Source organism: Pezoporus occidentalis, unplaced genomic scaffold (genome assembly GCF_034315485.1).
Source record: "Pezoporus occidentalis ecotype Australia unplaced genomic scaffold, CSIRO_AGI_Poc_V1 ctg34, whole genome shotgun sequence".
Classification (NCBI taxonomy): Eukaryota; Metazoa; Chordata; class Aves; order Psittaciformes; family Psittacidae; genus Pezoporus; species Pezoporus occidentalis.
Window position 1 is genome coordinate 3955120 of NW_026915376.1, and position 21939 is coordinate 3977058.

The following is a 21939-nucleotide window of genomic DNA, read 5'->3' on the forward strand; positions in this document are numbered from 1 at the left end:
TCCTGTTCCTCTGGGCTATGGAAAAGGTGTCCAAGACAGACCATGTATCAAAGAGCATTTAAAGTAGGACAGCAGAAAATTGCAAAGAATCCTGCTTTGAGTCTACGACAGGACAGATAAAGGTGTAGAGAACCAACACCACTCTTCTATTACACAAGTATGCTCAAACATAAAACATCACTCAGCACCAACATCAATTTAATTCTTCCCTCTTCAGGACAGGAACAGGGCAGAGACCCCCGGGGTTACATCAGCAAGCGGAAAGAGGGGCAAGGGACAAACTGTGCTGGGAAATCCCAGCTAAACATCAGGCAACAGAACCACTCTTTACTCAAGACAGCCCAGATCTGGCTGGGGGAAGAGCATAGTTCTTCCCACTCTCTGAGGTGCAGTCCATTCAGCTGCCCAGAACTGCAACCCAAAGGACAGATCCCAGGAAACAAAACCAACTCTTCTTCCTGCTGTTCTGTCCTGTTCCTAAGAGGCAGCAGGTTATTATGGCCCTATGCAGCCCCAAAAGTAGTGAAGGAAGCAAGTCCAAGTCTGTGAAACTACAGGGTCAATGCAATGGCTTTGGCTGTTGTGTTCAATACAGCATTGGAAACAACTGGAATGTCTCTGGCAACTCTCTGAAAGGGTGGCATGTTGGGTCCTTCCAATGTGTCCAGGATACCTGCAGGGAACAGGAAAAAGGGGAGAGTAGCAAGAATTAGTTCAGATGCAGATGGCACGTTTCTCCTTGTTTTTCTCTCTGGCCAGGTAGTGGTTGATGGTGGCAGGGCCCAGGACATCCGAAGCACTTGCAGGTAACGGGAGGAAACATCTAGCCCCAAAGACTGAATGGGAATGTACACTTTCATCCAGAGACCACAGGGTATGGATCAGAGCTTCTCCTTGGGGCAGGGAAACTGTGTTCCCAAGAGGAACACAGATCCTTTCACTCTAAGTGCCAGATCCAGTTTCCTACCATTTGACTTAGTTGCAGACACTGCCAGGGATGCTGCTCTGCTGAGGAAGAAAGGTAAAATCCTGTCCCTACTTCATCCCAGCACAGATCCTGCTCTTAGATTGTTTGCTTTCATCCTGAGGTACATTTGCAGATTCACATCAAGAGCTACAGCAAGGGTGCAATGTGGAATTTTTATCATTGAAATGTAAATACAGCCCATGCTTGGCAGAAAACACACATACCGATGTAAGCGTCCTCCAGTCCCTGTCAATTACCCTCTCAAGACTGATAATCAGCCATAGAGTGCCTTGCAGAAAATTGCTTGGAGTATATTTTCTCCTATTTCACCTGCTGAAAAGTTGCAGATCAGGGCTCAGAACCTTCTCTGTGAGAACAGATCCAGGAAAGAACAGTATTTACATCTAAAAGGACTTGTAAAGCTATGCTACAACCCCAAATTATGCAGATTTTTCTAAAATATCATCAACAAATCTGGCTGCCTAAACACATAAAGAGGCTTGCAGAATTTTGTATTTAGGGATGTGGAAACTCTCTGGTGCTGGGGTGGAGGAAGACTTTTTTTTTTCTTTTTAAAAGGAGATTGAGACTTTGTTAGGAGAAATCAAGAAGAAACACAGAAAGGGAACCTGAACATGTAGAGCCTGTAAGCAGCACTAACAGGGGAAAATGCAGCTTCTGCTGTGTTGTAAAACACGTGATAAAAAAAGGCGTCACCCCCCTTTTTCCCTCCCCAGGTGGGATGGGCAGGAGAATCAAAGGAATTTAAAACCCGTTGGTTGAGATAAGAACAGTTTAATAACTGAAGTACAATACAATACTAATACCAATAATAATAAGGGAAATAACAAGGGGAGAGAATATAAAACTAAAAGGGAAAAAATAAACAAACACAAGTGATGCACAATACAACTGCTCACCACCCACCGATACCCAGCCCGACCCGAGCAGTGATTGGTCCCTTCCGGGTTTATATACTGGGCATGACATGCTGTAGTATGGAATACCCTTTGGGCAGTTTGGATCAGGTGTCCTGTCTCTGCTCCCTCCCAGCTTCTTGCGCCCCTCCTCACTGGCACAGCACGAGAATGAAAGTCCTCGAGACTGAAAAGTCCTTGATTGGAGTAAGCATTACTTAGAAACAACTAAAAATATCGGTGTGTTACCAGCGTTGTTCTCAGACTAAAGGAAAAACACAGCATGGTACCATCTACTAGGAAGAAAATTAACTCTATCCCAGCCAAAACCAGGACAGGCACATTTCCAGATCAGAGAAAAGCAACCCAACTTCAGCATGATTCAGGAAAGGACTGGACGTCTGCCTGCAAGAACAGTCAATGCTGTTACACGTCACTTGTGGGGAAAGAATAAGCATCCTGCGTCACAACAAAACTCAGTGCACAGAAACTACCCCTCATTTACTTCCTGCCCTGCTTTGACAGCTTCCTCTAATAAAGCTAGTGGTGGTCATTCCTGGGTTGGAAACTGGCACAGATGCCCTCATGTCAGATCCAAACTGTCCATCCTTTCTCTCAGAGAGAGTAAAACGCAGCTCCTCTTCCCACAGAGGATATGTCTTTTTATCTCCCCTGCTTACCTTCCACCACCTTGTGATAAGCAAAGTGCAGATAGAGGAGGAAAAGCATGTGCAGAGCAGCAAGGGTCCCACACAAGATGAGCCGCTGGGTGTGCCCCACTGTACGTGACACCAGCACAGCAACCTACAAAAGAGGTGGAGATCAGAGACTAGGTAGCTGCTGCCTCTCTGGCACTGCAGTCAGGAGCACGCAGGAGGGTGGGCCAAGTAGTGACAGCCACTGGAACACTGCTCAGAGCCTTTTTCACAGTTTGCACCAACAAATTCAGAGTAATCTAATTTTGTTCTGTGCAGGTGAACCCTGCCTGGTCTCACCAGGAGTACAGGATGTTCAGACAGGACTCCCCATAGCTGTAAGGGAGTAAACCTCCTGCAGTTGCAGTGTCACCTTCATACATCGGAGTGTCAGGCTGCTCTTCATAGCAGCCTAACTGGCTGTGAAATGAATTGCCAGGCCCAAGGAACACAATGCAAACAACATTTCCCTCCCTTTTTTTGTCCCCAGAAGAGGACCCCATTCTACCTGTCCCTTACCATTCGTAGTGTAGAGAGTCCACCAACACCCAACCAGAAGATATAGAAGAGGGAGTGGAAGTGGATATTATAGGTGACAAAGAGGGTGATGCAGTGTCCAAAAAGACCGTAGCCCTGACAAAACAAAATTATCCATGTTAGAAGCATCAGTCCCACACAAAGGGCCATTGATCAAGAGCACGAGCAGCCTATTCCTGCAACGCTTCACCAAAGCAAAGCTTCCTAAAACACTCATTCAAGGCCAAAGAGTCAACCAGCACAATAATTTTACAAGCGCCTCATACCTGGATGATTTCTCAGATTCACAGGGATGTCAGAGATTGCAACAACTTGGGAAACAGAGGAGCCTCTGATTCCAGAAAAACTGAAATCTCCTGGGTTTTGTACCACCATGCTCTCAAATCAGGAAGTGCAAAGCCAAAGACCTGCACAAAGGAACTGACTCTTTGTGCTATCACTGTGCCCAGGATGGGGCAAGTCAGAAGAGCATCCTGGAATTCCAGATTGTCCCAGTGCAGTTACCTGGGACGACCTATTTACAAGGACTTTTCCTGTTCTCTGGGAAGAGCTTGTGCTAGAATACCACACATCTTGGGGCAGCTCCATCTGTACATACCAATAGTGACAGCATCTGCACCATTGTGATTTGGGCATTGCACAGATATGCCAAGAAATAGATGAATGATGAGACGCCCAACCAGTAACCAAAGCAGGTGCCAATGGCTGTGCCCATCAGTGTGCCTTCCCTCTGTGGAGACAGAATGAGGATGAGGAGAACTCGAAGTGACCTGTCAGCACCCAAATTCCACCTCAGAGAGTCCCAGACCCTTTCTAAGTTCAGGGTGACACATTTTAAACACCCTGCTCTCCCAGCAGCAAAGCATCAAGACTTCCCCATCTTTCCTCCCATCCCCAAACCAACAGGTTCTTCTTGAAATCAATCTGCTTTCCAGCAAGATGCTAATTCAGTCATGGAAGAGGTTTCCTCTCCATTTCTAGTGTCATTGTAACAATCCAGAGCCCAGTCAAACCACAACTTATCACTGAGACTCGTACAATGATGGTGTCCGAGGTCTTCATCCCATGCAAAAGGATGGCCACCAGCGTGAAAACCAACATGAGCGGTCCATACAGCTCGCCTGCAATCTTCTATAAGAGGAGACAGATCAGGGAGGGCTTGGTTAGTGCTCTGGAGTACCAGGCTCCCCACCACAAGTGATGCGAGAATTGCCTTGTTCGAAGCTTATCACCTAGCTGCCCGAGAAGGAACAGCAGGGTCATGGCTGGCAGGAGCCAGGCAGAATATGTTGTGTGACAAGGACTCTGGGATATATGAAACCCAGAGCTCTGGAACTGTACAAGCACTAAAGGTAGCACACTCAGGTTTGGGACTACTACAGGAAAGGGTTTACCAACATTTTTGGGGAAGTCAGCACCTAACAAACTAAGGTCCTTAATAACATGGACTACTTCAGTTTTACGAGGTGTATGTGGATGTTCACTTGGCCTTGGAGTCTGATTCAGCAAAAGGGAACTCACCTGTGGGAAATTAATCATCTTCACAGGAATCATGGACTCCATCAGTCTGCATCACAGCAAGGCAGGGAATGACATCAGGAGCAGGGAGGACAAGAGAATGGTTAACAAAATACTTCAAAAGTAAAAGATGCCAAACACCCGTTACCAGTGTTTTCTGTTGTGGGACAGAGACGTCCTTCTAAAGGGTAACATAAAGTAACTAAAGGAAAAAACCTGACCATCAGTGGGTTAACCTTGCTGGAGGGGATTCAGTGAAAACATTTAGGGATCCACTTGCAGATGAGAGACTGACAAACAGGAAGCAAGGAGCCTTTCTTCATGGTGCCTGACAGAACTTTGCCTTTTTGGACACAGCTATGATGCAAACCCAAGAGAAGCCACATAATGTGCCCAAAGCCCTTTTTTCCTCCCTGAGCAGCAATGCTGAATGACAAGCGACCAGGCTGCCAACCCACCTCGGGCCCCCCATTAAGGACACTGGGACACAGGCATCTGAGCCTTCCTGCAAGGGTGGCAACCAGCCCCACGTTGTTGTCTTTGTGGGGGCAGCTAGCCTTTCCCTGCCCCCCCGGTGGAGACAGCCCAGGCCGGGCCTTGCCCACCTGGCTCGCACTTGGATGGGCTCCACATCGAAGTAGGGCCGGAGGATATCGATGTTGGCGTAAAGGCTGAAGGCCCTGGTGGCTTGCCTCTTCCCCACCTGCCACATCTGCGGACAAAAGGCAGCTGGCAGCGGGCGGGCGGACGGGCAGGCAGGGCGCTCCCGGGGCAGCCCGGGGCCGCGCTCACCTGATCAGCCACCTGCCGGCCCAGCTGGCCCCGCAGCCCCTTCATGCCCAGGAACTCCCCGTCCTCCTCCTCCGCGGCCCCCGCCTCGCCTTCCTCCTCTTCTTCCTCCTTCATGCGCTGGTGCATCTCCCCCATGTCCTCAAAGCTGGAGCCCGATGTGTCGTCCATGTTCTCCATGTCGATGACGGCGGAGCCGCCACCCTGTGCCGGGGCAGACAACGTCAGCGCCCGCTCGGCACTCCCGCTGTGGGGGCCCACAACACCCCCGCCACTCGCAGCCCGGCCCCACCTGCATGTTGTCCTCGAAGCCGCCCCAGTCGCCGGCGGTGCCGCCCCTGCTGCCGCCCGCCGCCGCCGCCGCGGACATGGTGCCCGCGCTGGCCGCAGCCGCTCGCCAGCCCCGCAGCACCCGGATGTGACGTTGGCGGCGGAAAGGCGCCCACTCTCTCGCGAGGCCGCGCTTCGGGAGGGTGAGCGGTGCCGCCATCTTGTGTGTGGCGCAGGGCGGGGAAGGGTGCAGAGCGGCGGGGGAGCCCCAGGGCGGCCGGGTGAGGGGCGGCGGGGCGGCGACAGGGACCCGGGGCCGGGCGGCCAGGGAGCTCCGCGCTCCCCTGGAGCAGCGAAGCCACGCATGGGCGGGCGGAGACCAGTCACGTGTCGGGGAGCACCGCCCCCTGCGCCCCGCGCTGGCGGTGGCGGCGGCCATGGCGGCCAGGCGGCGCACGGAGGAGATGCGGGACCGCGTGGTGCTGGGCGAGTTCGGCGTCCGCAACGTGAGCCGCTGGTTCGGGGCGGCGCGGCGCGGTGCGGGGTCCCCGGCCCCCCTCACGGCCCCGCCTGTCTGCCTCCTCGCAGGTCCACACCACCGACTTCCCCGGCAACTACTCCGGCTACGATGACGCGTGGGACCAGCGGCGCTTCGAGCAGGTGGGTGCCCGTGGTGGTGATGGGGCGGGGGGTGCCCCGCCGTGCCCTGGGTGACCCTCCGCGCCCGGCCCCTGCAGGCGTTCCGCGTGGACGTGATCCGCGAGGAGGGGGACGCGCTAGAGTTCGACATGGTGGGCATCGACGCCGCCATCGCCAACGCCTTCCGCCGCATCCTGCTCGCCGAGGTACTGCTGCGGCCCGGCCCGGGGGTGCCGGCCTGGGAGCTGTGGGGGAGACGCTTGCATGATGGGGAGCGGGGAAGGCCCTGCCTTACGGCAGCCCTTGCGGGCAGCTTCTGGGATTGGAAGGGAAGCGCAGGTTTGTTCTGCACACGTGCCAGGAGCCTAGGGAGTTAGAGCTTTAGCAGCACGGCCAGTAGTGCTTGTTGCTTCTAAGGGAGTTGTTGGTAGTGACTGTGCATCAGTCTGCCCCTTCACCTCTTGTGATCATCTGTTTAAAGAAAGCCAACCTAAGGAATCATAGAATGGCCACAGAATGGTTTGAGTTGGAAGAGACCTTAAAACTCATACAGTGCCCATCCCCATGCCACAAGCAGGGCACCTTCCATTGGACCAGGTTGCTCAAAGCCCTATCCAACCTGGCCTTGAACACTGCCAGGGAAATGGCTGTAAGGGTATTGGGCAGCCTGGTTTGGCAGAAATGCCACTGAAAATAGTCTGCAGGGCAGTTATTTATGGGAGACAAGGGACACTGGCTTGGTGCTGTGTTGGTGTGTAATTCAGCTGTCATGTTGACTTGATCTCCTGTCTTCCTGAGGTGCCAACAATGGCTGTAGAGAAAGTCTTTGTGTACAACAACACATCCATTGTGCAGGATGAAATTCTGGCTCATCGCTTGGGCCTCATCCCTATACGAGCAGACCCACGACTCTTCGAATATAGAAACCAAGGTGAGAGTCTTGGATCAAACAGAAATATTGGAGGGTCATGTAAACTGAGCAGATTCCATAGAGGCTCATGCTGTTCTCCCCTTCCCAGGAGATGAGGAAGGCACAGAAATTGATACTCTGCAGTTCCAGCTGAAAATAAAATGTAGCCGAAACTCTCAGGCAGCCAAGGAATCATCTGATCCTAATGAATTATATTTCAATCACAAAGGTGAGATCTCTCCTAAAATAGATGCTTTTTTTTTTCCCCTTTTTTGGTCTTGGGACACAGGAATTGGTCTGTTTTCTCAGCCCTGTGAGCTGAGAGATCTGGTACCCTCATTTTGCTGAACTTTTTTGCCATCTCCAGTCCTGTCCAGGTCAGTGATCTGTTTTGAGACAGCACTGGCTGATGCTGTGGCTTCTCTTTGCAGTGTACAGTAAACACATGACATGGGTGCCCTTGGGGAATCAGACAGACCTCTTTCCAGATGCTGACTTTCGACCTGTTCATGATGACATCCTCATTGCACTGCTGCGACCTGGCCAGGAAATAGATGTGCTTATGCACTGTGTCAAGGGTATAGGTTAGTCCTGGGGCAAGTGGGAGGACGAATGTGAGTGCTTGGACTAGGGCACAGCTGTGTGAAGGGGAAGGGTGGAGAACTGGCTTTCCCCCATGAACTTGGGCCCTGGCATCCTTGTACTCCCCTGAGGCCTGCCTTCATCTTTGATGCTTAACTCTTCTTGCAGGTAAGGATCATGCCAAGTTTTCTCCTGTGGCCACAGCTAGTTATCGACTGCTTCCTGACATTACGCTCCTGCAGCCTATTGAGGATGAGGCAGCTGAGATGTTGCAGAAGTGCTTTTCCCCTGGAGTCATTGAAATCCAGAATATCAAGGGTACTTTCTTCCTGCTCTGAGTGCCTTGTTCTTTACAAGCTTTAGCACAGGCCACATAGAGACCAGAGTCAAACCTTGCAGAGACAAAACCACATTGTAATGTTGACTGGCTGATCAGCAACCTTTTGTGCTATTCTGAACCTGGTTTTATGGATCAGTGGTTGTCACATGCAGATGTGTTGGGTCACAAACTGGGATCTCCCTGAAATGCTAAGGCATTGGGTGCCTGTCCTCAGAGCTCTGCAGCTGCTGTCTGCAGCTTCCAGTGCTGTTTATAAGCCTGGGTAGAGTTTGCTCTTGTGGAAAAGACGTCTTGTGTGCTGCCCAGGGGTAGGGCACATACAAGCTTTGTGTTTGGGTTGGAACTGTTTAAAAGACGAGTTTTGTCAGGTTGAAGTTTTCCTTTTGGGGACATGCCAATTCCTTATAGTGGTGGCTTCACTGCCTTTGCTGATGGGGCATGTTTGAGGGGTAAACGCCTGCTGTGTCCACAAGGAGCCCGTCTGCTGCAGGCACCCATCTTGTTTCATCTTTTCCCCCGTAGGAAAAAAGGTGGCAAGAGTAGCCAATGCACGGCTGGACACGTTCAGCAGAGAAGTTTTCCGACATGAGAGTCTGAAAAACCTTGTGCGCCTGGCAAGAGTACGGAATCATTACATCTGTGAGTGCCCCGTGCTCCACAGAACAGAGAGCCCTGCTGTGTTTTATCCAAGCAAGCAGAGACTGCCAGCACATATAGCTGGGGCTCTGCCTTCCCCTCACCCGCCATATCATCAGCATTCCTACATTCATATTCCACTGAGCAGCTACTGAGGTTGCAGTTTGGTGTTGCTTTGGGATTTAATGTGTGCTTCCTGCCTGCAAGTGTAACCTCTTCTCTGCCTGTGATGATGATGAGGGTTGTTGGAAGTGTGGTGTAAGGGAAGATGAGGGACAGAAATGCTGGAGCCAGGTATAGGCTGAAGCTGCCTAGTGGCTGTGCTGACTTGTGTCTCTGTGCAGTTTCAGTGGAGTCAACGGGTATCTTGCCTCCAGATGTGCTGGTGAGTGAAGCCATCAAGATACTGATGGGAAAGTGTCAGCGCTTCCTGAATGAGCTGGACTCAGTACCTATGGAGTGAGCAGGCTGGGAAGCATATCCCTGCACTGTTGTTCTGGGCTTCTGCCACCTGCCTGCAGGGTGATGCCTCTTGCAACGGCAAGAGGGGCAAGATGGGCTTGTTAAGAGTCCTAGGACCACTTTGAATTTGCTGTTAGTAACGAGCCTCAGTGAGGAGATGCACTAAAATAAAGGCTTTTCTTTACAGCTGTCTCCTTCTGTGCTGTTCACAATTGAGACTAATACACAGAAAAGAAAGTGGCTGCAGGTCTAAAGATGACTAGCAAGTATTCATTTTAGATTGTATGCAGTATGTGAAGAGGACTGACATGGCAATATAGTAAAGGACTTCTCAGCAGGTCAGTGAGCTTTAACACATCAGTATCAGTGCAGGACTGTTGCAGGTATCTCAGACCATCTCTGGGGTAGTTAATGTGGTAGATAAAAGGCTGTATTGTCAAGAGGGCTGGGCCACCTCTCCTGTGAAGAAAGAGTTGGGGAGACTCCAGGGAGACCTTACTGTGGCTTTTCAGTATATCGGGGGGCATGGAGGAAGACTTCTTACCAGGACCTGTAGTGACAGGACAAGCAACAACATTTTTACACTAGAAGAGGGTAGACCGAGATTGTACATAAGACATTTTATACAGGGAGGGTGGTGGCAAAATGTTGGAACAGGTTGCCCACAGAAGCTGTGGATGCCCCATTCCTGGAAGTGTGGGCTTTGAGCAACCAGATCTCGTGAAAGATATCCCTGCCCACAGCAGGGTGGAAGGTGTGTGGATTAGATGGGCTTTACCATTCCTTTGCAGCCTATGATTCGCTGATGCAGTACTGGGCTTCTCTGTGCAAAGGTGGGGTTTAAAACCATAGAATCATAGGTTAGGGTTGGAAAGGACCTTAAGATCATCTAGTTCCAACCCCCCTGCCATGGGCAGGGATACCTCACACTAAACCATGTCACCCAAGGCTTTGTCCAACCTGGCCTTGAACACTGCCAGGGATGGAGCATTCACAACCTCCCTGGGCAACCCGTTCCAGTGCCTCACCACCCTAACAGGAAAGAATTTCCTCCTTATATCCAATCTAAACTTCCCCTGTTTAAGTTTTAACCCGTTACCCCTTGTCCTATCACCACAGTCCCTAATGAAGAGTCCCTCCCCAGCATCCCTATAGGCCCCCTTCAGATACTGGAAGGCTGCTATGAGGTCTCCACGCAGCCTTCTCTTCTCCAGGTTGAACAGCCCCAACTTCCTCAGCCTGACTGCCCCTTCTCAAACATCTCGAGCATTTCTCCCTGGGTGCTAGGTAACTGTTCTCCCTTCCAGTGACTGAATGTACAGTGGGTTGACCTTGAAGCAGAACTGGATAGTGGAGGGCAAGTGACAGTCAAAGGCCTGGCTTCACCCAGGGAAGCCTGGGAGAACGTACATGCTCATCTCAGTGGCGAGCACTATTGTTTGTGAGCACGGGGTAGTTCTTGTGAAAGTTGCTCTGAACAAGCAGATGAAGGGTGTGGAACTTCAGAGAAGGGGTGGGAGTACTGTTGTGTCCCAGTTGCTTAAGTCAGTTCTCACAACAGTAGAATTTAGGGTAGCAAATTGTACTTCTTCTGTACCTGTTTCACTGGAATATAGTTACTTACACTGTAAAAATCCAGGCAGGTGTTAGTAGTCTGGAGTGGTTCATCCTCTCCCTGATAATATATGCTGACTACCAGCAAAGGTGCTCCCTTTTCGGTAGCTGGAATAAGAAGTGCTGAACTAGGAATAGGAAGGCAGTCTGGGCAGGGAAGGTCTCAGATCTTGCCAAAATAAATAGAAGGGTAAAAATGAAACATGACGCCATGTGTATGAAACTGGAATAGCTTTACTGACATCCAGAGGTGTAACACAACCAGTTCAGAGACAGCTTCGGATTTAAACATTCCTACAAAAAAGGTTCTAAAAACCATTTAAAAAAACCCCCTTGTGTCTAGCATGAAGTCACAGAAGAATGTTAAAAATATCACAACACAATAAATACACCCAGCCTTTGCTAGAGCCAGGAGCCATGTTAGCTCAGAGGTTAAAAACATTTGAGGCCAGGAGGAAAGTGGAGGGTGCTGGTGGCACAGGAAGGGCAGGAAGGTGAGTGGATTCCCAAGGCCTGCTCTTCTTTTCTGTACTCCCAACCCCAGGTCTTCTATCCAGTCTGGCCAGGTGGAGACACCACCTTAACTGCCCTCCACAGTTTATCACTTGTTCTGTCGCCTGGCTGGCAAAACTGCCAGATAGCTGTGGACAGACCCTCCCAGCTCCTGTGCTAACACTAGGACAGGTCAAGTGAATCATTTGCCATGTCAAGAACCACCAGCTTTGTAGACTGGAGTGGCTTGATAGAGTCCCACCTCATCTAAAACCCAGTTTCTGACCTGACTCCCCCCTGTAAACTGCAGTATAAACCCACCCCACCAGCCCCACTGTACAATTCTCCAAGAAGTACCAGACTGGATAAAAACACAGGCTACTGTCACCTCCACAGCAACAGGGTAAGGAGATCCCTTTTGGTTTGCAGGTGCTTCAGATATTGGTCCAGGTTTTGTGTACCCTGCACTGGCCATGTTCTAGTCTACAGGGCATGGTAAAAAGAAAAGATAAAAAAAACCAAACTGTCCTGCTCCCCCTGAGAGAGATGTCCAAGAAAGGCTGGCACAAAGGAAAAGCCTTCGGTTTGGCTCTGGGTAGAACAAGCTCTATGATCATATATATACATATATGTATGTATATATATGTATGACAACATCTGCCTCTTTCTAGAGAGCAGCTGCACCTTAGAAAGGCCGATCTCGAGGGAGATCCTAGAGCACTGCTAGGCTTCCTGGCACACAGCCCTCAGCCCAAGGCTCAGCGTCCTGGAGGGAAACGGATCCGATCCATCAGAACACCAGTCCACTAGGGACAAGTGCTGACAGGCATGACAGGAGTGTCCGATGTCTCCCTACAAAGCCTGGCTGCTGGCGCCCAGAGGAAAAGAAGGGTAACCCCTTTCCACACAGCGCACTACTCTGCCCTTTACATAAATCCTAAACCCCAAGGGATGAAGAGGTGGAGCAAAAATCACCCAAGTCTACAGGATGACCAGGTTTTACCTAACGGAGTCTATGGGCTCAGCTCCCACCTTGCAGAGAAGCACAGGCCTAAAGATGCTCATCAATGGAGGGGAAGGAAGCAGGGAAAGCTTAATAGACTGGTTCATATGCCACCACAGGTCCCATCCCAGTGTAAGGAGGAGAATGGGACAGGACCCATAAGGGGCTTTATTCAGATGAATGCTTGTGGAGGCGATGATGAGAAGAATCTAATGTGCTTACTATGAGGAGAGACAAAATATAAGGTAGGAGAGGAGACGGTTGCAGTGTCCCAGGCTCAGGACTCAAAGAGTGCAGTGAGGCTCTCTCCATCCTCATTTTCTAGCACATCCGGCTCCAGTGATGGCTTGACTTTTTTGAAGAGAGATGGGAGGTTCCGGATATGAACCTCCTTGCGGAACTGCTCCCCAAGGGGCTTCTGCAGAGGACAGACAGGCAGACATCAGTCATCACTCCCTTCATACCCCCACTCAGCTCAGGGGCAGCCTGCTTGCAGATCAGAGGCAGACCCCAGATTCTGAGCAGTCCCTAGGCCCAAATTCCATGTACTCATTTTGGGGCATCTTGGGCCTGGTCCCTCCCAAGTGTCAGGACACTGGGTAACCACCAGTGCACCAGCTGCTAATTCAGTGCCACCAGGCTCGAACACTAGCACCCTCACAAGAGCCCAGCAGCCACCTAGCAGCTTCATTAAAACATTCTAACACCCTGTTTCCCAGGCACCCTTTTCCAAGGTATCCCCTGCCTCTCAGTGAGAAGTCATTGCTGGAGGGGCTGCTCAGCCTGTGCTGCCATCCCTGCTGTACCTCCAAGTTAAAGAGAGACACAACAAACACTGAGAACATGCTACAACAGCCTCCTAGCTGGGAAGGGAGGCAGCTGGGGAGAGGCAGATAGGCAGGCTGGCCACCCCATCACTCTACAGCATACAGGTGTGAAATGAAACAGGTTCATTTTCCTTCAGGATATCACCTACCCCAATGCAACCTGTGATGAGGCGCTTGAAATGATCCTTCCGGCGCTTGTCTGCCACCTTCTGCAGTGTTGGGTTGAGGAGCTTTGAATCAAACTGCTCCAAAGAGTCCCTCTGGATGTCTGGGATCTGCTCCATCACTGCCTTCAGCTCAGTGTAGCGAGGGCGCTGCAGGGAGAAGTATGGTTAACACAGTTCTGTTACAGTTCTAGAGAAACAGCCCTGCCCTCCTTGGGGGGACAATAACTCCTCTGACCCCCCCCCCCCCCCCAAGCAGGCATGGGATGAATTTTCCACCACTCTCCAGCCAACCTGGCATCTGGATAAAGAGCAGCATTTCTCACCAAGGCCTCGTAGATTTGGAAAGCCAGGTGGACAAGAGCTGCCATGCAGCCATTGTGCTGCCCGTGTGTCTGTAAGCCTTTCAGCACACTTGCGAAGAACCAGGACACGGCATCGGGCAGAAGGTTTCCTTGAAGCACCTGGGGAAAAGGCACTGTCAGCACGGGGGCAGGATACTGATACATGACTGCCCTTCCTCAACAGCTCAGTCTGCCCAAGAGAGGTGCCCAGGGGTGAAGCAGTCACACTTGGCACCACGTTCAAGTGCTTCCTCTCCCAGCCCTGCCAGAACTAACCCCTTCTTCCTCCCAGAGGTACCTGTTTGAGCAGCGGCCAGCAAAGCTGTGTTGTGGTTCTTTGGCAGGACAAGGTGTCTTTCCAGGACAGGGATGTGTAGGCAGTGATCAGCAGTGCTGTGCAAACTTCCTGAAAAGGAGTCAAGAGAGGGAAACCAGTCAGAGGAACTATTTGCCACTTTCAGGGTTCAAATCTGAAGGGAGCCAAGAAGCAATCCAGGGGCTCTGCAGGAGCTCCTCAGGGCTACCTTCTGAGAATCCTGCATGCTGCTGCTCCAGCTAAAGGTGCTCAAAGGCACCCATTGAGCACCACAGCCATAAGGAACCATGGTCCCACGGTCAAGCCCTGGAAAGGCCCTGGAGCACTCATCAGCTGCTGCTCTCAAGTCACTACAGAACCTTCCAAGGCATCCAGAGCAGAGGAGGACAGAGGTACTGGGATGAAGGTACCGGCACAGTGGATTGTGTTAACACTGTGGCTCCTGGGCCAGCTCTGGCAGGTTTTTACAGGAAAAAAGAGCCACTGGATAAAGTTCTTCCTTGTGAAGGCTGGAGCACAGGAGGGAACCAGAGCCCTGGGGGCTGAATGCCCAAGGCCTTCCCCACAGAAGGGCAAAACATTGTAGCTGCATATTACACTGGATCCCAACCACCATTTGTTTTGTGGCTTCTGCAACCATTAACAAGGCCCTTGCAAAACCCACCTATGTTCCCAAGAGAAGATTCTCACACTGGGGAATGCTCCAGCAGCCCAGCAATCTGTAGCAGCGTCTGGCTGAACCACAGGCAAGCACGACACAGAGCACAGAGAAAGGGTGGTGGAAATCAGAGCCTGCTCTCTTACCTCTTGTGCCATCAGACACTTCCCGAGCTCGGTGAGCTCTGCGCTGGCAGGGGGAGTCACCTCCGTGGCCATGGCCTCATCATCTGCAGAGCAGAGCAAAGGCAACACTGTGAGCGTGGCCTCCCAGGACTGAGGAAGACATGGGAGCACCATGAGAACTAAGCTGTCAGGCAGCACGCAGGACCAGTATGCTGGCACAGCTCCTCGTAACATCCTTCTCCAAGCAGAAGGCACCCACCCTTTGTGGGTCAGGAAGGGCACCCAACTAGCTACCTCCAGCCTTGGGAAGGCTGTTCATATCCCCCTTTTCTTGGTACCTTAAGAATTAGCTGCCCCAACATGCTACCTGTGAACTCCACAGCACATTTGTTCCTAGGTTAGACCAGGTTTTAATGTGGCCCCGGACACACTGGGCAGGACAGAGCTGAAGGTTACCAAACCTATACCCCTCACCCAGAACTTCCAGCAAAAGGCCAGCCATGCCCTCAAGAAATGCTTGAGGAAATGGGAAAAGGCTTGTATGCACCAAGGGTGGGAAAGACAAAGTAGGCATTTACTCACCATCTCCATCTACAGCAACTGCAGTGTTATGCTCAACACCTTTCTTAGAAACACAGCAAACAGCTGCAAAAACAGTTGCAGGTCAGAGGAGCAGGAAACAGAAGATGCTACTTCAGAACATGCAAAGATTATCCTAAGAGTGTGATGGGCTCACAGCTGCTGCAAGCTCCCCCAGCTCTTACACAGCACCTGAAGAATCTGAAAGGCCAGTTTAAAAGCCAAATACTGCACTGCCTGTAAGGCTGGAACACCCCACCCGCAGCATCCTCCCACAGTGGAACCTGCTGCACGGGGGCTGCTCCAAACAGCTGAGAACCAAAAACATGCAAAACCATTCGAAGCCTAAACCTGAGAACATCACCATCTGAAGGCAACAAGGCCAATCAAGAAAGGAGAGAGAAGGCTGAGGAGCTGTGATCTCTATGCAGAGATTCCTAGCCTCTCTGCTCAAAGCCACACTGTTAAAAACATGACGTTGGAGAAATGGAATGCAGAGAAGGGAGACTGCCTCAGCAGGGGGAATTTCCCCTTCTGTCTGGCAATGGCCAGCAATAAAACTGCTCTACACTCAGGTAGTCAACAAACTGATGTCCCATATTGGGCTCCAGGGCACAGAAGGGCAGAACCCAGATTCCAAAGGAGGACTGGACTCCTACAGGGGCAATGCCAGAACAATGGAGCCCTAAATGCTGAGAAAACGGAAGAAACACTCTTCTCAAGGTTTTTAACCGATTTCTTACTAGGTTTTAGCTAAGACTTTGGCAGGGTTAACTGTCACACCTGGCTTCTAAGGATTATGTTAAATAGTACTGACTATTATAGTTAATTTTTACTGCACATTGGAAATTCCTTTTGTTCTCTCCAGGGCAAACTTCCCAAATATCCCAGGGGACCCAGCTTAATTTCACTTACTGATGAGATCCATGACTTCTCGGGTCAGCAGCCTCACCAGCTGTTCCTCAAGCATCTCCTGAGACTCAGGGTTGTCATCTGCAGCATCATCCTCACTGAGGAGAACAGGTTTTAATGTGAGGGGAGACATTGTCTTAAAAGTATCTCCTCTGCCTAAGCACAAGTCACCACCAGGTTCAACAGTCTTTTCCAGCCCCTGCTGGAAAGGGGCATGTAAAAGACCAAAGCTCCATCCCACTCCCCATTTCCCTTGCACACCAAAGGGTAGAAACTCACCAGAGCATGCTTCGCTGGTTGATCACCTGCCATTTCTGAGACAACCTCTGTCCAAGACAAAAGAAAAGATTCAATACTTTCCTAAAGAGCCACGTGGGACACAATGCAGAGGCCCCAAGTGACAGCTGCTGATAGAAGCGCTATCCTTAAAGCTGACAGAGCTTTAAACACATCTCTCATGCAAAGACCTATTTTGAATGGGACAGGAACCACTACCAATGGCGCTAAAGATGCTGCGGCTGTGCTGGCTGTAGGAGTGGGAGTGAATTGTCAGGAAAATGAGGGGACACAAGCAACAAAACCCCCACAAAGATCCTCAGGGCTGAAGGCTGAGGAGCTGATATCCACAGGTTTGGATTCACAGCAAGGGGTGCTCTGAAACAGCCAGGGTTCAACACACCTCAAAAGCATTCCCACCCACCAAATCATTAAGCATCCAAATCATTAAGCGTTGAGGCTCTGCCCTTGTCTCTGCTGGCTTTGGAGAAACAGATGTTCTTATACGTTCCTGCTACAACCAGGAGTCTGGGCTGCCAAGGAACAGGCATAGAACAAGGTGTTTTCTTACCATGTGCAGATAGGTAAAGAGTGGTCCCAGCATGGGGCAGACAAGGGTTTCATAGTATTCTGAAGGGCAGAAGAGTACCAAGGGCTTCACAAACACACCTGCACAGGCCAGTTAAGGAAGAGATCCAGCACACATGACCAGCTGCCAGGGAAACTGCAGCACACGGCCCAAACCAGCCCATTCCCCTGGGAGGCCAAGTGACAGACACCTCAAAGCCCATCTTCTTACAGCCCTGAATTAACAAGTGTCATCTGCGTACAGTGAGAGCATGAGGTAATTCAGCCCCTTCCCCAACAGGGCAGCTGAGAAAGCCAAGGGTGCTTAGCGCCCATACCCTAGATGTGAGACTGGATGTGCAGCCCTGGAAGGTGGGCTGGGAATCCCAGACGGTCTCCCACACAAACACAAAATCCAGTCAGGCACCCTACTGCCAAGCTTCTACAGTGTCCAAGCCCCCTTACGGCCAGAAGGCACTACCCACCTCTCATGGTGCCTCTAGGACCACACAGATCCTTTGCATTTGTTCTCTCTGACCCCATGCACTGCTGTTTCTGCTTGTGCCCTCCTAGGCTCAACACCTCATCCACACCAGGTGTATATCCCTGCTTGTTTACCCCCTCAATCACCCTTCTTTGGCTAAACATACTGAAAACCATGCAGGTTTTCAATTTATGTGTTGAAAGCCTCCCTGCCTGGCCTCAAGACAGTGATGGAAGGATACGGAGCATGGGTCGGAGTCTGTAATCAGGAATGTTGTTGAGGTTGATGAAAGCTGAGCTGAGGAGCTGGCTGGCAAGACCCTCAACAGTGTAGAAATCCTGCTGCATGGAGGGGCCTGCATTTCCCAGGATGTGGAAACTTCCAAGAAAAAAAACCAAGTTAGTTGTAAGTCTGCCAGATAACAGGTACCATGCCTCTGGGCTGTAAAGGCTACAAGTGCTATCATCTTGAGACCAGATAGTTGTCATGCTCTTAAATACTATAGAGAAGTTTTAGCAGCGTGTTTTTTTTTTTGGGATACATGCAGAGGGATAATGAATTAAACATTTAAGCACTAAAAATGCACTTTCAAGTGCTGATGTATCCTAACACGTGATTTAAAAAAGCAGCAAAGAAACAAACTATGTCAGGATATCAGGTAAGTGATGCAATCCCACTACCTAACTGCAGAAAAGCTAAAAACAGATCCACATTTTGAAGTACATTTTTCAGCCACTGTGTTCCATGAGTATGTGGTAGGTTACAACCACCAAGTACAGTTTACTACTGCAGCTCCTACTTGGATGTTACAGGACACAGCTCACGTGAGAAGTGTAACTCTAGAAGAAGTCAGCACCCAGCAATAGCCTACTGCTCGGGCTGTGCAATGCTGGACTACATGTGGGATACGTTGGTGCTCTTACCAATTGTCGTAGAGGGTACAAAAGAAGCCCTGCATCCTTTCTAAGACTGTTTTGTAAACAGGAGAGTCATAAAGCTCCAGCAGAGGCTGAGGGAGACCTGTGGGAGAGAACAAGCTTTAGCTACATTAATGGGAGAACATGGTGCACCTTCAGAATATGGTGGGCAGGCCCCAGCCACCTTGACAGCAGTGAGGGAAGCACCTGGCAAGATCAACCTGCATCCAAATGGGAAGAGGTGCAGCAACCCTGGGACAGAACCTCCCTCGGAGGTCAGACAAGTTCAGATTGGTTCTACCCAGAGCAGAGGTGCTCCCAATAAGATTGTCACAGTCCTCTCATTTATCCAAAATGAAATTACTGGAGCTTATCAGAACCCAGTCAGAAGCAAAGCTGACAGGCTATTAGAGGAGCTGCACAATCATTCATCTCTGTCAGCACATGCTGAACTGTATTAAAATGTTCAGGGCAGAAATTAAGGCCCTGCTGCTTTAAATGCAGTGGTTCACAGACAGAGTTTCTAAGTCAAAGAAAACAGGTAAAGGAAACATCTCCTCATTTTACAGACAGGAAATGGAGATAAGACAAAGCATACTCCCTGAAATATTTCACTGTCTGAAAATGGGAAATTAAACCCCAATTTCTAAAGTCATGGTCCAGATTTTATCCACAAGGCCATCCACTTCTACTTGGCTGGGAAGGCTTCTGTGTTCATAAGCTCTGTTCTGTTTTAAGATGGTCCAAGATCCTCTACCTAATACATGACCTGGAAACAAATGCAAGGGCTCTGCTGCAGTACTTGGCTCTTGCCCTCCATGACAGGTCTTTATACCAGCACTCGGGGATCCTGCTGAGCACTAATTCTGCTCAAAGGCAGACAACTACAGCATTCCCAGTCTCTCCAGCCAGAAATAGCATGTTGCAGTGACCACCGCGTCATGCACCTTCATTTCATGCAGAAGAAACCAATCTGTCTGAGACCAATAACTTCTTCATTTCAGCAGGTTCAAATCACAGCAGAGTGGTGAATACTATGAAGAAGCTGGCTCTCCAGCCCCTCTTTACTTCTATTGATGGACCACTACCTCAGATACCTCTGAGAATCTGACCAGACATTCCTCCCAAAGAGAAGCCCCTTACCTAGGATGGCATTCTTCTCCACCTCCAGCATGTCCAAGGCCTTTGCAAACGTCTCCCCCAGCCTAGCTACCATCTCTGGCATGTAGAGATTGTTGTGAGTCCTGAAACAGAAGAGCACTTGGTTTATACACATGTGAGTCCACCCCTTTTGCCCTTGACAGTGGGATCCTCTCCTTCAGCTTGTGAACAGCTCTTCTGAGGCAGATGATGAGGAAGGTGAGACCAAGCACGTGTGCATGGGATCCCCCTTCCCCACCTGCAAAAATATTGGGGAAGCTGACCCGATAGAGACATGGAGTGATTCCACCTCATGTCCTGAATCTCCTGGCTGCCCCCTTCCACTTATTTCAGTTCACCCCACCCCTTGCAAGCACTAGCAGGAAAAACTCCCAGCAAGTCTCCAGTTGATGCTGGCAGCAGCTTAGTAGCTCGGCCAAAGGGATCAGAGAACGTATTTCAAAAACTGACAAGACGCAGATTCTGCAATCTCAAAAGACCTTCTGCACCTGAGGCCCCTGCAGAGGGAGGGGCTGTTTCAGCTCCAAAACACACACACTGCCCCCCAGGGATGGGTCACAGTCCCCAGAATGGCAGGTGGCATTGGAGGGACTCTAGGGAGAACATCAGTCCGATCAGATGTTACTCATGGCAGACACAGGTGCCCCCTGGACAACACATCCAGCTGGGAACAATTCCGCATCATCACGAGGTGGCCATGGTCAGCTCTCCGCGAGGGACACCAATTCAGCCACGGGTGGCTGGCTCTTGCCATCCAGGCCAAAATGGGTCCCCTCTAAGCCAGGGTACTGACACTCAGCGCTGGACTCGTTGGGGGGTGTCTCTCTCACCTACCTCTCTCCTTTGAGACCTCAGACCTCCACTCTGGGTGTCGCCAGCTGCACACAGCACAAATCCTGCAGCCTCCTCCAAAACTGCAATGCCATTGTACCTGCTGCTAGAGGTGATCAAGGGCAACTCAGTATCTCCCCCTAGAGCAGCATTTCCCAAAGCAGGGGGGTACATGGGAATGGCTGGGGTAAGGGAGCGTGGACAGACCTTGGTATGTTCTCCAGAGTCTCAGCTTTCACTCCTGTCTTAACGATTTGTAATTATTGTTTTTATTTAATTTTGTTTTGGCAGGTCTATGTTCACAAGCCTGGCACCCCCGATGCAGTGACGTCTGCCTCAGTTACCTCCGAAACGTCAACTATCCCAGTTCTCTCTGCAAGTTTTAAATACTTCCCTGCTCACTGCACGTGAGGAAGGAAAGTATGTAAGGTTCACAAGAAAGAGCTACACAAATGACTTCTTAACGACTCATACTCTCATTCTGGGCTGGATCTAACACTGTGCAACAGGCCTCAAAGGGGGCACAAGCTGGTTTCATTTTCCCAAGAGGAGCCAGGGAGCAGCCCAGCCGCCACAAAAGTTTGGATGATGTTGTTTCACTGACTCAAAAAAAGGTGCATTTCTGCTTGAGGCTATCCTGAAACCTGACTACTAAAATCACCTCCTCTCACATGTCTCCTGCCTGTCCCATGCCAGTGTTGGCTTTGCCTCATGGTGGGTAGAAGGGCAGTTGGGCAAACCCAAGAACTCAAATGAACGTTGAAATCTCACTACTCTAATCTCAGCAGGACGGTCCAATCGTATCCTGAAGCTGTGGTCATGATCCTTAGTTGTTTCAGAGTCCTTGAAACATTTTCTCAGGTTGGACAGGTGGGAGGGCAGATATTCACTCAATTCAAGGCTGGTCTCCCTTAATTCAAACTTGAGCCCAGTGGTAATGGAGAGAAAATGGCTAATCAGCTGCTCCCCATGAAAAAGCATCCAACAGCCCTCACATACAATGAAGATGTAGCCCCTAGGCATGTTCCAGCTGAGACTCTCGGCAGTGAGCAGCACTCCCGGGCACCCCCCACACAGGAGAACATAGAAAAACAAAATTTAAGAGACATTTATGCTTTAGAAAAGACAAGCAAAGGATATGGCCTTGTGGGCAAAGGACTTGGGGGATTTTCAGCGATAGTCACAGCTCTGCTGGAAAAAACATCTGATGCCTAGGGAGGTGGGGTTAAAGGCCAGAAGATGAGTCCTTTAGGACAGTTCATGCTTGAAAAATCTTTATCCAAAGCTGGAGACGTCTACAATGAAAATGCCTACAGCATCCATGTCTATCCAACAATTCTTTCACAAGCATTAATGCCTTGGTAATGTCAGCATCTCATCAAGATGAGCTCCAAAAAAGCCTTTGTC

General features: G+C 50.4%; 3 protein-coding genes across 9 annotated transcripts in view; 1 reads left to right on the top strand and 2 right to left on the bottom strand.

The window, feature by feature from the left end:
- Window positions 1-181: 181 nt before the first annotated feature.
- On the bottom strand, window positions 182-5928 carry YIPF3 (Yip1 domain family member 3). The gene is made up of 9 exons (XM_062629608.1): window positions 5716-5928; window positions 5427-5627; window positions 5240-5346; window positions 4638-4683; window positions 4155-4247; window positions 3715-3846; window positions 3099-3212; window positions 2565-2688; window positions 182-673 (listed from the first exon to the last, which is right to left on the bottom strand). The coding sequence occupies exons 1-9, from the start codon at window positions 5911-5913 to the stop codon at window positions 552-554; spliced, it is 1137 nt and encodes a 378-aa protein (XP_062485592.1). The 5' UTR covers window positions 5914-5928; the 3' UTR covers window positions 182-551.
- A 114-nt stretch (window positions 5929-6042) lies between these two features.
- Window positions 6043-9446, top strand: POLR1C (RNA polymerase I and III subunit C). Of its 4 annotated transcripts, none has more exons than XM_062629610.1 (9): window positions 6043-6210; window positions 6282-6353; window positions 6431-6538; window positions 7131-7263; window positions 7352-7471; window positions 7674-7826; window positions 7993-8142; window positions 8687-8803; window positions 9145-9446. In XM_062629610.1, the coding sequence occupies exons 1-9, from the start codon at window positions 6058-6060 to the stop codon at window positions 9261-9263; spliced, it is 1125 nt and encodes a 374-aa protein (XP_062485594.1). In that variant the 5' UTR covers window positions 6043-6057; the 3' UTR covers window positions 9264-9446. The 4 variants fall into 4 exon arrangements, with proteins under 4 accessions (XP_062485594.1, XP_062485595.1, XP_062485597.1 ...); XM_062629611.1 differs by having other exon boundaries at window positions 6048-6199; window positions 7325-7471; XM_062629612.1 differs by having other exon boundaries at window positions 6049-6199.
- A 1644-nt stretch (window positions 9447-11090) lies between these two features.
- The window catches only part of XPO5 (exportin 5), a 29539-nt gene continuing 18690 nt past the window's right edge, over window positions 11091-21939 (bottom strand). For all 4 annotated transcript variants that reach the window (XM_062629617.1, XM_062629616.1, XM_062629615.1 and 1 more), the window contains 12 exons: window positions 19684-19784; window positions 18547-18643; window positions 17865-18001; window positions 17144-17241; window positions 16576-16622; window positions 16300-16394; window positions 15388-15450; window positions 14827-14909; window positions 14005-14112; window positions 13689-13826; window positions 13348-13512; window positions 11091-12789 (listed from right to left, as the gene is read on the bottom strand). In XM_062629617.1, coding sequence (XP_062485601.1) covers window positions 12649-12789; window positions 13348-13512; window positions 13689-13826; window positions 14005-14112; window positions 14827-14909; window positions 15388-15450; window positions 16300-16394; window positions 16576-16622; window positions 17144-17241; window positions 17865-18001; window positions 18547-18643; window positions 19684-19784 — 1273 coding nt within the window. In that variant the 3' untranslated portion in view covers window positions 11091-12648. The remainder of the gene's footprint in view (window positions 12790-13347; window positions 13513-13688; window positions 13827-14004; window positions 14113-14826; window positions 14910-15387; window positions 15451-16299; window positions 16395-16575; window positions 16623-17143; window positions 17242-17864; window positions 18002-18546; window positions 18644-19683; window positions 19785-21939) is intronic.

Coding starts and splice junctions, on each gene's coding strand:
- YIPF3 (XM_062629608.1), bottom strand. CDS start 5,913: ATGGCGGCACCGCTCACCCTCCCGAAGCGCGGCCTCGCGAGAGAGTGG. Junction 4,684..5,239: donor CCCATCCAAGTGCGAGCCAG/GTGGGCAAGGCC, acceptor GCTGTGATGCAG/ACTGATGGAGTCCATGATTC. Junction 3,213..3,714: donor TGCAGATGCTGTCACTATTG/GTATGTACAGAT, acceptor TTGTTTTGTCAG/GGCTACGGTCTTTTTGGACA.
- POLR1C (XM_062629610.1), top strand. CDS start 6,058: ATGGGCGGGCGGAGACCAGTCACGTGTCGGGGAGCACCGCCCCCTGCG. Junction 6,354..6,430: donor ACCAGCGGCGCTTCGAGCAG/GTGGGTGCCCGT, acceptor CGGCCCCTGCAG/GCGTTCCGCGTGGACGTGAT. Junction 7,264..7,351: donor CTTCGAATATAGAAACCAAG/GTGAGAGTCTTG, acceptor TCCCCTTCCCAG/GAGATGAGGAAGGCACAGAA.